This window comes from Phaethon lepturus, unplaced genomic scaffold (assembly GCF_000687285.1).
Source record: "Phaethon lepturus isolate BGI_N335 unplaced genomic scaffold, ASM68728v1 scaffold2980, whole genome shotgun sequence".
In the NCBI taxonomy this organism is placed as follows: domain Eukaryota; kingdom Metazoa; phylum Chordata; class Aves; order Phaethontiformes; family Phaethontidae; genus Phaethon; species Phaethon lepturus.
In genome coordinates, this window is record NW_010512413.1 from 19,522 (window position 1) to 32,305 (window position 12,784).

Here is a 12,784-nt window from a genome sequence, read left to right on the forward strand (position 1 = left end):
TTAACTGGGGAGGCAGCTAAGCACCACCCAGCCACTTGCTCACTCCCCGCCCAGTGGGAAGGGGGAAGAGACTAGGAAGGGTAAAAGTGTGAAAACTCAGGGGTTGAGATAAAGACAGTTTAACAGGTAAAGGAAAAGCCAGGCATGCAAGCAAAGCAAAAGGAAGAAGTCATTCACCACTTCCCCTGGGCAGGCAGGTGTTCAGCCATCTCCAGGGAAGCAGGGCTCCACCATGCCTAACGGTGACTTGGGAAGACAAACACCATCACTCTGAACGTCACCCCCTTCCTTCTTCTTCCCCCAGCTTTATCTACTGAGCATGATGTCATATGGTATGGAATATCCCTTTGGCCAGCCTGAGTAAACTGTCCTGGCTGTGTCCCCTTCCCAGCTTCCCTAGCACCCCCACCCTCCTCACTGGTGGGGTGGGGTGAGGATCAGAAAAGGCCTTGACTCTGTGTAAGCACTGCTCAGCAATAATGAAAACATCCCTGTATTATCATCACTGTTTCCAGCACAAACGCAAAACATAGCCCCATACCAGCTACTATGAAGAAAATTAACTCTAACCCAGCCAAAACCAGCACAGTTCTCTAGTTCTCTGGGATAGAAAATATTTTTAAATCACAGCAGCAGCATTTTTTATTAAAAAAGAAAAAAAGGCAGAAAGACTTCTCTTCCTGTCCAGGTAGTAGCTTAGCAACAGCTAAATTAAACAGTTTAATCCAAGATTATTTTTCAAATTATTATTTTATTAAAATAATCAAACCAAGCATATGCATTTGTACTCATCAAGGTGTAACTGCTTCAGTTTTGGAAGGCATCCACCTGCTATGTCCCATCTCTGCAACACGAGCTGTGAAGTCCTTGCAGAAGGTAGAGGGGTCACCACCAGAAGTTAGGAGAGTCAGTGTGTCCCACAGGATTACAGAACAGTCCAGAGGAGTGTAGAGATGGGAGGAGGATCACACTGGCACCACTGAGATGCTGAATATTTCCATGTTACAAGCCAGATCCTATGCCCAGAAAATACATGTGGGTTTACTGGAAATACTCTATGCTACTTGGAGGAGTTAAGTGCACTTATCTGCCCCAGGGCTGTACACAGTTGCTGAGAGTGGAGGCATTTCCCCTTAGAAAGACAGACAGAAGTTCTCCCATTCTGTTGACCTCTGGGGTTACAGAAATTGCAACAGAGGTTTAAAAAAAAAAAATCTATGAAGACATTTTAATTTTACATGAGATTTTAAATTTATGTAAACCAGTTTTCAAGAAGAACAGGGACTATTTGGTAAGGGCCTTGGAGTGTGTGTTTATAAATAAGTAAAAAAAACCAAGGGCCAGGCTTCAATCCATCAGAAAAGAGAGGCAAAAAATCCAGCTCCTATATTTAAGATTACGTTACTTGAATCAGAGTAGATCTGTTGGAATCTGGCATTTGTATTCCCATACTGGGAATACTAACTTGGAATAGTATTTCCATTTCAAGGGCATATCAAATGTTTAATATTTCCATTTTGAGAGGAGGTGAGAATGTTTCATTGAGAATGTTCCAAAAAGAAAACAAAATTAATTCTAAAACACATTAGGGAACGCTTTCTGATTTAGCATAAGAAGTCCTTTGAAATAAATACAGTGTTAAATAGGGGACAATGAAATATTACTATCTGCCTCCTTCCCTCCCAATTATTTTGATCTTTAGTGTTACATATGCAGAAAACATTTTTAGTGCACAGTAAGAGTATCAAAACAAAAAGGTACCAAGGTTATCTACAGCGCAAACATGATCGTCAAACTGATGTTGCTTAGGTGGCCTTTCCTCCACCTGTATTTGATGCAGTCATTCCATTTAGATCTATTTCCAGAACCTGTAAAATCCCAGTGCTATTGCTAAGCAAGTGAATACGGAAGCTGTTAAAAAAAAGGGAAGGAAATAATTAGCTGACTGCTAAATTGTATCATCTTCTACATACAGGAAATTAACTGCAACAGATGGAAGAATGGTAACAACTTTAGAGCAGAGCCTCCTAAACTTCCTGAATCACTGCAGGTGTGATAGAATAGTTTTAGAAGACAATGACTTGTCTTAGGTGTAATATCCCGGACAGTAGCACTGCCCAGGTGGTGAGACAGGTTGAATTCAGCAGCCTGAGGAGCTATGTTTGCAGGGACTCATCTGAGTAACTACGCTGGATAATACAGGGCAAAACGGGCTACAGTAACTTTTACTACTGTCACCCATCTATCAGAAATTCTGTTACAGGGACGATGGCTGTACCAGGATGTAATTAAAATGATTTCCCACTGAACAATATGACAATGAACTAACAATACACGTATCTGACACAGCATAAGGATATCTAGGCAGCACCTCCGAAGCCTGATGAGTTGTCTTTCAGATTTGTTAAGCTGCTGTTTCAATTAGTGTTAGAATAATGCTAATTATGTTTCCCTTGGAACTTGTTCTCACTTCCAAATATAATGCATTACACTCTTTTTATCCAGCTCCAATACAATAAAAATTCCACTGGTTCTGTATACATATCGAGAAGACAAATCTCAAATCAGACTGAAATTTGTTCTGCTCAGCAGGGGAAAGTACCAGTACTGCCAGGCTGCAACTGTCTGCAGAGGACTGAATGGGAGGCAGGACTGGTCATTCTCAAACGAGTCCTGAATAACAGATAACTTTCAGGGTAAATGAAATTACCTTAGGAGAACTTTTGTAGCAATGCCACCACATAAACAGCTGCCCTGCAGCAAGCAGAGGTACTGTCAAACTAGTCAAGGTAGTAAGTTTTTTTTTTTAAAGTCATGTCCATATTCCTCCTAATCCCAGTTCTGGGCACAATCCTAGTCCCAACTGCAGCAGAGTCTGTATGTTCCCATCTCTTCTGTGTTCTATGTCACATTTCTTCCCTCTGGGTGGGGGATTTCCCCCACCCAATCCCAGTTGTCTGCTGCTACACATCTGACCTCTTGAATTCATTTAGCATATACTTTTGAATAAGGTTTTATACATCCAAAATGCAATACTGGTACTCACCTCCTTGCCTATTACATACCTGCCAAATAACGTATTGTATCGAGTTTATTCGATTCCATGAGTGTTTTTAAGGAGGCTATTTCAGTGTCAATTTTATTACTGATTTCTGAGATAACACTGTTGGTACTTGAATCCTGAAACATTAAAAGAGAGCACATATTTGACAGTGGTCTCTAGCCCTTTCAGCTTTGCAAAGCCAAACAACAATACCATGCTACCAGAAACAAGAGAAACAAATTTCCAACTTATCACTGAAGTAAAATACAGAGCTGGTAAGAGACCTTAGAAGAGACAGAACAGCATTTAATACAATCCAGGAAGAATATTAAAGAGGGATATAGAAAGAGAAAACTCAGATCATGCAGACTTTTGTCTCTGATACGCCTGTGCCTCCTAAAGGAAGCTCTACAGCAAATAGATAGGACACCTAAATTTTCACGAAACAAAGGTTTAAGCATTTACAAGCCATATCCAGAAAAGGGAGGAGATGCTGAAGATGGGATGTGTCCATCATCAGCCTCTTGGACTTCAGCGCCTGCTAGCAGCTTTGAGGACATCCTGCCCTTGAAATATTTGCTTGGTGGTAGCCGCCTGAACCACCCCTCTGGTACAGCTGATCAGCTCATCTGTTAATACTGCGAAGGGCAGCACAGCAGCGCACATCCCACCTGTAACAGCCTGCGCATAAGATACTCGGGAAGCGAGAGACAAGGCTTGTATGACTCCTGCCTGAATGTGGGATACATACAATCCTTCTGCGGAATTCTTCCTGCAAATCCCACAGACCTAGGCAACAGGCATGTGCAGGAGCTGAGAGTGATACAGCGCAGCCTTTTGCGTTACCACATTCAAAAGTCTATTAACTTTCACGAAAGTTTGGGGGTTACACAACATGTGATGTGTAACTGCATCTGGCTCAATAGAAAATGAGCTTTGTTCAAGACTTACTTTTTTATGAAACTCTGTAGTTGCTTCCATCAGTTTCCTCTCCTGATCTGTAAACTGTGGATAAAAGATAAATTACAACTGTAGTAACAGAAAAGACAACACAGAACTGAAAAGGTTATCTTCATAGACCAGCTTACCATATCCGTCACTCTGCTCCGTTCCAGGTTTATGTCTAGCTTGCTGTCAGCTCGGATTTTACCAGTTTCATTCTTTAACACAAAAAAAGATTATGAAAATCAAGAAGTGGGCCTGTGTGAACCTCATGAGGTTCAACAAGGCCAAGTGCAGGGTCCTGCACCTGTGTTGGGACATGACCCAGTATCACTCCAGGCTGGGGGATGAAGAGATGGAGAGCAGCCCTGCCGAGGACTTGGGGGTCCTGGTGGGTGAAAAGCTGGACATGAGCCGGCAATGTGCGCTCACAGCCCAGAAGGCCAACCGTCTCCTGGGATGCATCCAAAGCCACGTGGCCAGCAGGGTGAGGGAGGGGATTCTGCCCCTCTGCCCCGCTCTGGGGAGACCCCCCTGCAGTGCTGCGTCCAGCTCTGGAGCCCTCGGCACAGGTAGAGACATGGACCTGTTGGAGTGGGGCCAGAGGCGGCCACCAAAATGCTCCGAGGGCTGGAACAGCTCTGCTGGGAGGCCAGGCTGAGACAGTTGGGGTTGTTCAGCCTGGAGAAGAGAAGGCTCTGGGGAGACCTTCTTGCAGCCTGCCAGGACTTAAAGGGGGCTGATAAGAAAGATGGGGACAGGCTTTTTAGCAGGGCCTGTTGTGATAGGACAAGGGGTAACAGTTTTAAACTAAAAAAGAGGAGATTCAGAGTAGATCTGAGGCAGAAATTTTTGACAGTGAGACACTAGCCCAGGTTGCCCAGAGAGGTGGTAGATGCCCCACCCCTGAAAACACTCCAGGTCAGGCTGGACGGGGCTCTGAGCAACCTGATCTAGTTGCTCACTTTATGGGGGCTGGACTAGACGGCCTTTAAAGGTCCCTTCCAACGCAAACTATTCTATGATTCTAAAATAACTATTTACTTTCCCCAGTAGGCGTGTGTAGGTACTTGCTGTTTACTTACCATTAGCTGCTGTTTAACTTGATCTAATTCAATTTTCATTTTCTAGGTGCAGAGGAGGAAAAAAAAAAATGATTTTACAAATTCAGAAAACTGCTGACCAAGTTAATCAGTCATGTAAGTGTTACCACTGCATGCATGCAATTACTTTTCCCTGATTATTCTCCCAACAGAGCAATTTGTTCTTGATTAAATAACCCAACTAGTGTGTTCAATCTGTATAGCCACATATATTCTGCTGTGAATTTTCCTCAAAATAAAAGGTTATTTTGTAACAATGATGATAGTTTTATTCTGAAATTAAAGACAGCAGAAAAATACCAAAATGCTATCAAGCAAAAGTGAAACGTGTCTCAATCACCAGTTTAATTAAATTGTTGTAAAGAAATGGCTGACTACTCTCCCTGCATTGTATGGTTAATGGTGACAAGACTGTACCAGAATAATCCTTAAATAAAATTATGGAAGATTCTAAGATGTGTAGATTTTTTTTTTCTTTACAGAAGAACTGAGCTAGTCTTATAATTTGAAGTATATTTTTATATTATCATAGAAGTTGTAATCTACAAACACTTAAACTCTTGATAAAAGTATCCATTTTTAAAAAATTACTTTTACATTCATGTTTTGTTCCACAAGAATGTACAACAGGTATAACCCAACATCTATTACAATTAAACTGCTTAATTAAAAATATTTATTAGTACCTCATTCTCTGCTCTCAAGTTTGCGAATTCACTTTTCTCCAGGATGACCATATCTTTTCGAATGGAGTCCAAATGTGCCATTATCTGCTGTAAAGTTATTTCCTTAGAAACAATAAAACATGTCAATGATTAAGCTGCATCGTTTCTGGTAAGTAAAGTAAGGAGTTTTAGGTCTGAAATTATGAAATTAGCTGCTGCAAAACACAAAAATGGTGAGACTCTTCAACAAGAAAGTGACAGAAACAGAATTTTATAGCTGCAATTTGTTTGAAAGACTCAAGAGGCTTTTGTTTTGTGCTTTTTCTGTTGCTTTAATACACTAATTCTGAATTTAAGCAAAAAAGCTAGAGGTATTAGTCTAAGTAGCTATGAAATGAAATAGACCCAAAACTACAGGTTAGCCCTTCATTCTCTTCTGTTTTCAACGAGCGTTCCGTAGCCTATGAACCATTAATGAACGTTTGAATCCAGTTCCTAAGTAAGCACTTCCATTTCTTGCCCACAACGTCATCAAAAGCCAAAGACTTAATGATACAAGTATCACACTGTCCTCTTAGTGTTCAAGTCTGATGGACACTAGTAAAACATTGCTAAAAAACACTGAAAAAAGGCTTCCTGGTGTTTGGCCTAACAAGTTCAGAATTGCCAGCAAAACGAAGAGCTCTCATTCAGACTACAAGCAAACAGTATTTCTCAGATCCTATGTTGAACTGAATTCATTAAAATATGCCCTGACGCAACTTCCACTGAAGTCTGACTACTCCGCCAAACACAATGAAGTTTTTACAATTCCTGGGAAATTTCCGTCGCATTTACATTGAGGAGCTACTTTGCCTTATCCCACCTTAAAACATTCAGTCTCAACACTGACTACAGTATAAAAAAACCAGTGTTTCTGCCTGTTTCCATGCAAATTATATTTGGGAAACTGACTTTCTTTACACACAATAGGATTTCCAAAAAGAAAGGTTTCCATTTTGGTGGGGGGGGGGGGGGGGGGGCAGGGGAGCCGCTCCCGGTTACGTTGTCTTCTCAGACTTACAGAAAAAAAAAAGTTCAATAACTTTTATTAGAAATAAATGCCAGTAAGATATAAATGTGTTGGAAGTAAGGCTCAGCAGTTTAAATAAAATAGCAATGAATGCTTAATTGCATTAACTCACTGAAGAGGAATGGCACATAATTTCAGCTTGCACAGCCCTCCTAAGTAATTATTAAAACCATTACTGTGCATCAGAGCTTTATTATCTTAGGCCAGATGTCTGGCCTACAAGAAAAACTGAAGTTCTTTTTATTTTGGCAATTTGTTAAAACAAAACTTGTCACCACCTCTATTATCAGCAGAAAAACCATCCGTGAACTGATTCACTGCCTTCAGATATGGCCACGGACATGAGCTTGAATATCTAAATGTAGGAGACACCTCGATACTTTTTGCTTGAGTGCAGGCTGAGGTGTTGACCTGACCGGGGCAAACAGCTAGGTTTACACCAACAACCAGACAATTCAGAGCGCGCTTCTGTCCCCGAGGGCACATGACACACCACAGATTACATCCAGATGGCTAAAATGTCTTCCTCCTAAACCAGGATGGCTCTGTCCACCCTGCCCGGTAGGAACAGTTCCTGGCCCTGCACTTTCAGGTAAATTGTGCCCAGGTCGGGGAGCCGAGTTGGCACAGGTCAAAATCAAGCCAAGGTGCTGCAGTAACTGTTGAACACTTCAGACGACCACGTGGTGGTGTTTGAGCCCACACCCTAGCCATGTTTAGCTTTTGCTACAGGTATAGTTTTAGAACCTGAAATGCAGAGTAAAATAATGAAATAGTTTTAATAGTAGTTTTTAGTTTATGAATAGGAAAATAGGACAAACACAGTGTATCTCAGAACAGAGTTCACATCTTTACTACAGTAAAGACACTGACAGTTTTCTGATATTTTAGGTGGTCTTGCTATTGCTCAGGAACCCCTCCTTGCATCTCTCTTCTGCCCTCAACCGCTGTAAAGTACAGTTAAAAGTCTGGTGTCACCACAGAGCTCCTCAGTAGCCAATGAAGCAATCTCTGCATTATATTTATACATTGTGGCTGCATTTGGAAAACACTCCTGTGAAACAAAAGGTGTAAGAGATCACTGTTCTCAGTACCACCCTGAAACTTAGGAAAGTGAAGTGTTCATAGTACTATAGACAGTTGTTCACTTGTCTTTTAAATACGCAAATCTGAGGCACTATAGCCACAAAATGCTGTATACATACGCAGTAGATTACTTTTTACCTGCTGAGCCTGTGTAACCATATCCTTATAGACTGTGTCTAAGCTGACATTCGACAGGGTTATTAATGCTGATACGATGGTCTCCGCTTGTTCCTTCCCAAAGCCTAGAAGACAGTTGAAGGATGACAAGTTAAGGTCATTATTAGAAAGCTGGATGAAGAGAAGAGCAAGAGGTACGTAATAAACTGGGACACTCAAGCACTGTACCTAACTACAGTAGCAATGGGAAGTCACACAGTTACTGAAAACTGACAGCGAGGAGCCAGTAACGTAAATTTTAAACAGAAAAAAACACAGACAATGCTACAAAAACATGAAGCACATTAACTTTCAATATACTGAAACAGTCTGTGCATGCAGCAGACACGAGGACCAAATTTCTGTACATTGGTTGCATTGTGTGCATTGTTCTTGCATTATAGAAGTAATTCAGCAAAATTTTACTTTATAATGAACCTTCACAAATTCTGTTAAAACCAAACTTACCTTGAGCTACAACGCATGCATCTGATAGAATAATAAAATTAAAAGGTAAGTCTGCATACACTGAAATTGTTCTGCACAGAGATGAACACATGCAAAACTAATTTTAAAACTGCTGCATTGCCTGCAGGATGAATTAAAACTGGGATTTTTATTTTCTGATGATAAAAATTACACTTTGTCTATAGCTTGGTGCAATTCCGAAGTGTTAAAGATGATGTGCAATCAATAGTAGAATCCCCCCCCAGCTGTCATTTTAGCCATACCTGATCTAGTGCCGAGAGCTTTTGCCGTAAAGATTTATTTCCAGCAGTCTCACTGACATGTTGTGTTTCAACTAGACCATTTTATAAAGTGGGATCAATCAACTTTGTGTTGAAAAATGCTTTCATTTCTCTCATTATGTAGAGAAATATGCCACTGCTCCCTTCTAAAATAGTGGTGCTGTCAAGCTGCACCATTGGTTTACATTACTAAAAAAGCTACGCATGCTTTATGACAGTTTCCTTCCACTAAGAGGTGTGGTAGTATTGCTTCAGTTCCTCTGAATTTTCAGGGTTACTTAGGTTTTTGCCAGTTCATTGTTTTGTTCTTTCTCTACAGCAGGAACTGTCCTTGTTGCATTGAAATTTGGAAAATGTGGAAGAATTCATATAAGCAAGAGAATGGAGCCTGAAAACTGCCTGCAGCAAGACTGTGAAGCAATGCTTCTCTCACTTTTGTGATATGTATAGGTTTTACCTATAGAGCCCTGTCACTGTGGTACTGAAGTATTTGTAGAAGTTCTGGAACAAATTAAACTGAATAACACAGTGTACCAGCACCAGACAGACTTCACCCCATGAGTTCTAAAGGAACTCAAAGAAGAAATAGCTGAATTAGTACTGGGGACCAGTAGTGTCTCACAAACTACCTCCATTACCCGAGCACTGGAAAATGGCAAATACAAAGCCAGTTTTTAAACAGTTCTAGAAAGGATGTAGGGAACTACAGGCTGACAAGTCTGACATGCATGAAAAAAATAAATATTGTTAGTGGACTGTTAGGAGTCTTCTAACTAGTAATACATATTATTATTAGACCCAAATAGTGGAAAAAACCCTAACCTCAGACTGGATCAGGTTCCAACTGTCACTTAGGAGAAAGATCTTGGGATTTTAAAAGACAGTTGCTAGTCTGATGAAGATATCAACTCAATGCTTAGTAGGAATCAGTAAAGCAAACCACACCCTTAGGAATTACTAAGAAAAGGAGCAGAGAACAAAATAGACACAACATTATGTCACTGTTGAAATCCATGGGACATTCAGTTGTCAAAGAGTGTCAGCAGCTCTTCCCTCGCCTTTGAAACTGGATGCAATAGAAGTGGAAAAGATTCACAGAAGAGCATCAGGAATGATCAGAAGCATGGAAAAGCTACTGCTCAAGGAAAAATTCAACCTGCTAGGACTCTTCTATTTGGAAAAGAATCATGGAGGAATATGACAGAAGTTTACATAATCATGAGTAACATAAGAGATCAAATATGCATTCCCTCTTCCCACAAAAGAGCTGAGCGGGCATCAAATTACCCTCGCAGAAGCCAGGTTCTGCATAAATAAAAGGAGTAGATGTCTGAAATTCTGTAAGAAAGGATATTTTGGGTACTAACCAGTTTATAGTGGTCCAGCGACTGAGTAAGCTTGTGCAAAGAATTCCACTTACTAAAACTCACATCTGACTCAAAATACCTCCAGGGTGAACAGAGCTGGAGGCTTAGAAAGTACAGGAGGATGTGTCACATACATCTGCCCTATTTTAACACTCTTTTGCAGGCACTGACTCACAGCTGCTGTCAGCAGACAGAACCCAGGGCTAGATGGACCTTTCATCTAACTTCAGACAGCCACAATCACAGAATAAAAGTGCAGGTATTAAGAATGTATCACAGCACTATGCTGCTGCAAATATATCTACTTAGGAAAAAAACTTAAGTTACTATTAGCAGGCTAGTAGAAGGAACTTCTGTCATAGCTTCCTTTTTGCTAGAAAACAGTTCTTTAACTGTTACTGTTACTTTACATTTGTTAACTCTATGTTCCTTGGCTGGAAGCATTATATAAACTTGCCTAGAGCTACAAATAAGGTAAATCTAATGTAATAGTTATGTGTATGGTTACAAAGGCATGAAACAGTGTCAGATGGCTCTCCTTCACCAGCCTCCTTGAGAGGCTGCCAAAACAATTTATAATGCGAAGTATTGGTACTTTGGGAAAATTGATGGCACTCAAAGTTTTAGTACGTAAAGTTTTCCTGGAATTATTTATCAGATATCACTTACCATGGGCTTCCAGATCTTGCACTAAAGCATGGGTATCAAAAGTTACCTTCCTCTGCTCCAGGGGAGTGATTTCAACTCTTCTGACATCATATGACTTCCTAATGAATGTGGCAGCAAAACCTGGAAGTGGCAATGTGGGATTTAAACTTAACCTAATTGGTTTATCATGCAATATTATAATTTTAATTTCTTTCATCATAGCAAAGTTGCATGGATGTTGCAACAAAAAGCTGGGTTCTTTTGATAGCTTGGTTGCAGCACACATCAGAAACCATCAATCCCTTTTCCAAAGGAAATCTATACTAACTAGGACTCATCAATCTTAATTACTATAACTAGGAAGCTGTGCATATTGATACACTAAAAATAAAACCACCACAACTAGTTGTTCAGAATGAATTTGTTGGTTCACCAGGCAAGTAACTGGCAAACAATGCAATATGATGTTTGTACCCAATACCTCAGAGATAGGTATTAAATATACACCCCCTTTATTATGTGAATGCCTTCCCACAAGATATTTCACTGCTGCTCCTACTTTATTTCAAGCATATTTTTCCCTTCATCTTATTTTTATGGGGCTTTCCATGTTACAGATTCTGTTCTGACAGATTCTTTGTTATCTAAAAAGCCCTGTTACTTCTAAATCCATGCTTATTTGAAACTCTTCCCACTGCTGGCGCTCTGCATTAACCAAAATGTTGTTCTGTATCTTATCTAGACTTTTACTCAAAAGCTTTCCATCATTATAAACACAGGGAAGTTATATTGTATCACTGCTAGATAAAGTTATGTGCCGCCTTGTATCTACTCTGAAGAAGTGACTATAACTAACCCAGCTGTAGTATCCAAACCAAAGTCTGTATAAGATTTACGATTAAGGAGACAAAGGAAAGATTTGTATTTAAGTGCATGAACACTGAGTACTATGTACAAATAATTTAAAAGAACTCTAAAATTTACTGCAGAGTAAAACATTCTTTTTTTACTAAGCGTTAATAGCTTTTAAACACACAGCTCTTTGTCCTTTAAATGCGTTACTGGATTTTTTTTTTTCCCACTAGATTGAAAATATATATGTATGTCTATGTATCTCATAGAATCTTTGGGTTGGAAGGGACCTTTAAAGGCCATCTAGTCCAACCCCCCTGCAGTAAGCAGGGGCATCTTCAACTACAGCAGGTTGCTCAGAGCCCTGTCCAACCTGACCTGGAATGGTTCCAGGGATGGGGCATCGACCACCTCTCTGCACAACCTGGGCCAGTGTCTCACCACCCTTATTGGGAAAAAATTATTCTTCTTTCAGTTTTAGTCAAAATCTCCCCTCTTCTAGTTTAAAACCATTACCCCTTGTCCTATCACAGCAAGCACTGTTAAAAAATCTGTCCCCATCTTTCTTATGATCCTCCTTTAAGCCCTAGCAGGCTGCAATACGGTCTCCCTGGAGCCTTCTCTTCTCCAGGCTGAACAACCCCAACTCTCCCAGCCTGGCCTCCCAGCAGAGCTGTTCCAGCCCTCTGAGCATTTTGGTGGCCTCCTCTGGCCCCACTCCAACAGGTCCATGTCTCTCCTGTGCCGAGGGCTCCAGAGCTGGACGCAACACTGCAGGGGGGTCTCCCCAGAGCGGAGCAGAGGGGCAGAATCCCCTCCCTTGACTTGCTGGCCACGCTGCTTTGGGTGCAGCCCAGGATGTGGTTGGCCTTCTGGGCTGCAAGCACACATTGCCGGCTCATGTCCAGCTTTTCATCCACCAGGACCCCCAAGTCCTTCTTGGCAGGGCTGCTCGCCATCCCTTCATCTCCCAGCCTGCACTGATACCAAGGGTTCTCTCAGAAAAACTAGTATTACAGCATGAACCTTTTAGTTGCCCCTAGACATGCCGCCTTCCCCTCTCGCTTCACTCCTGCATGACTCCATGCACGGTGCTCAGCC

At 41.1% G+C, this 12,784-nt stretch overlaps 1 protein-coding gene across 1 annotated transcript; it reads right to left on the bottom strand.

The window, feature by feature from the left end:
* Positions 1–1,588: 1,588 nt before the first annotated feature.
* CCDC90B (coiled-coil domain containing 90B) lies at positions 1,589–10,968 on the bottom strand. The gene is made up of 8 exons (XM_010286720.1): positions 10,853–10,968; positions 8,050–8,153; positions 5,775–5,876; positions 5,071–5,112; positions 4,132–4,203; positions 3,995–4,048; positions 3,066–3,180; positions 1,589–1,911 (listed from the first exon to the last, which is right to left on the bottom strand). The coding sequence occupies exons 2-8, from the start codon at positions 8,068–8,070 to the stop codon at positions 1,856–1,858; spliced, it is 462 nt and encodes a 153-aa protein (XP_010285022.1). The 5' UTR covers positions 8,071–8,153; positions 10,853–10,968; the 3' UTR covers positions 1,589–1,855.
* Between the last annotated feature and the right edge of the window lie 1,816 nt (positions 10,969–12,784).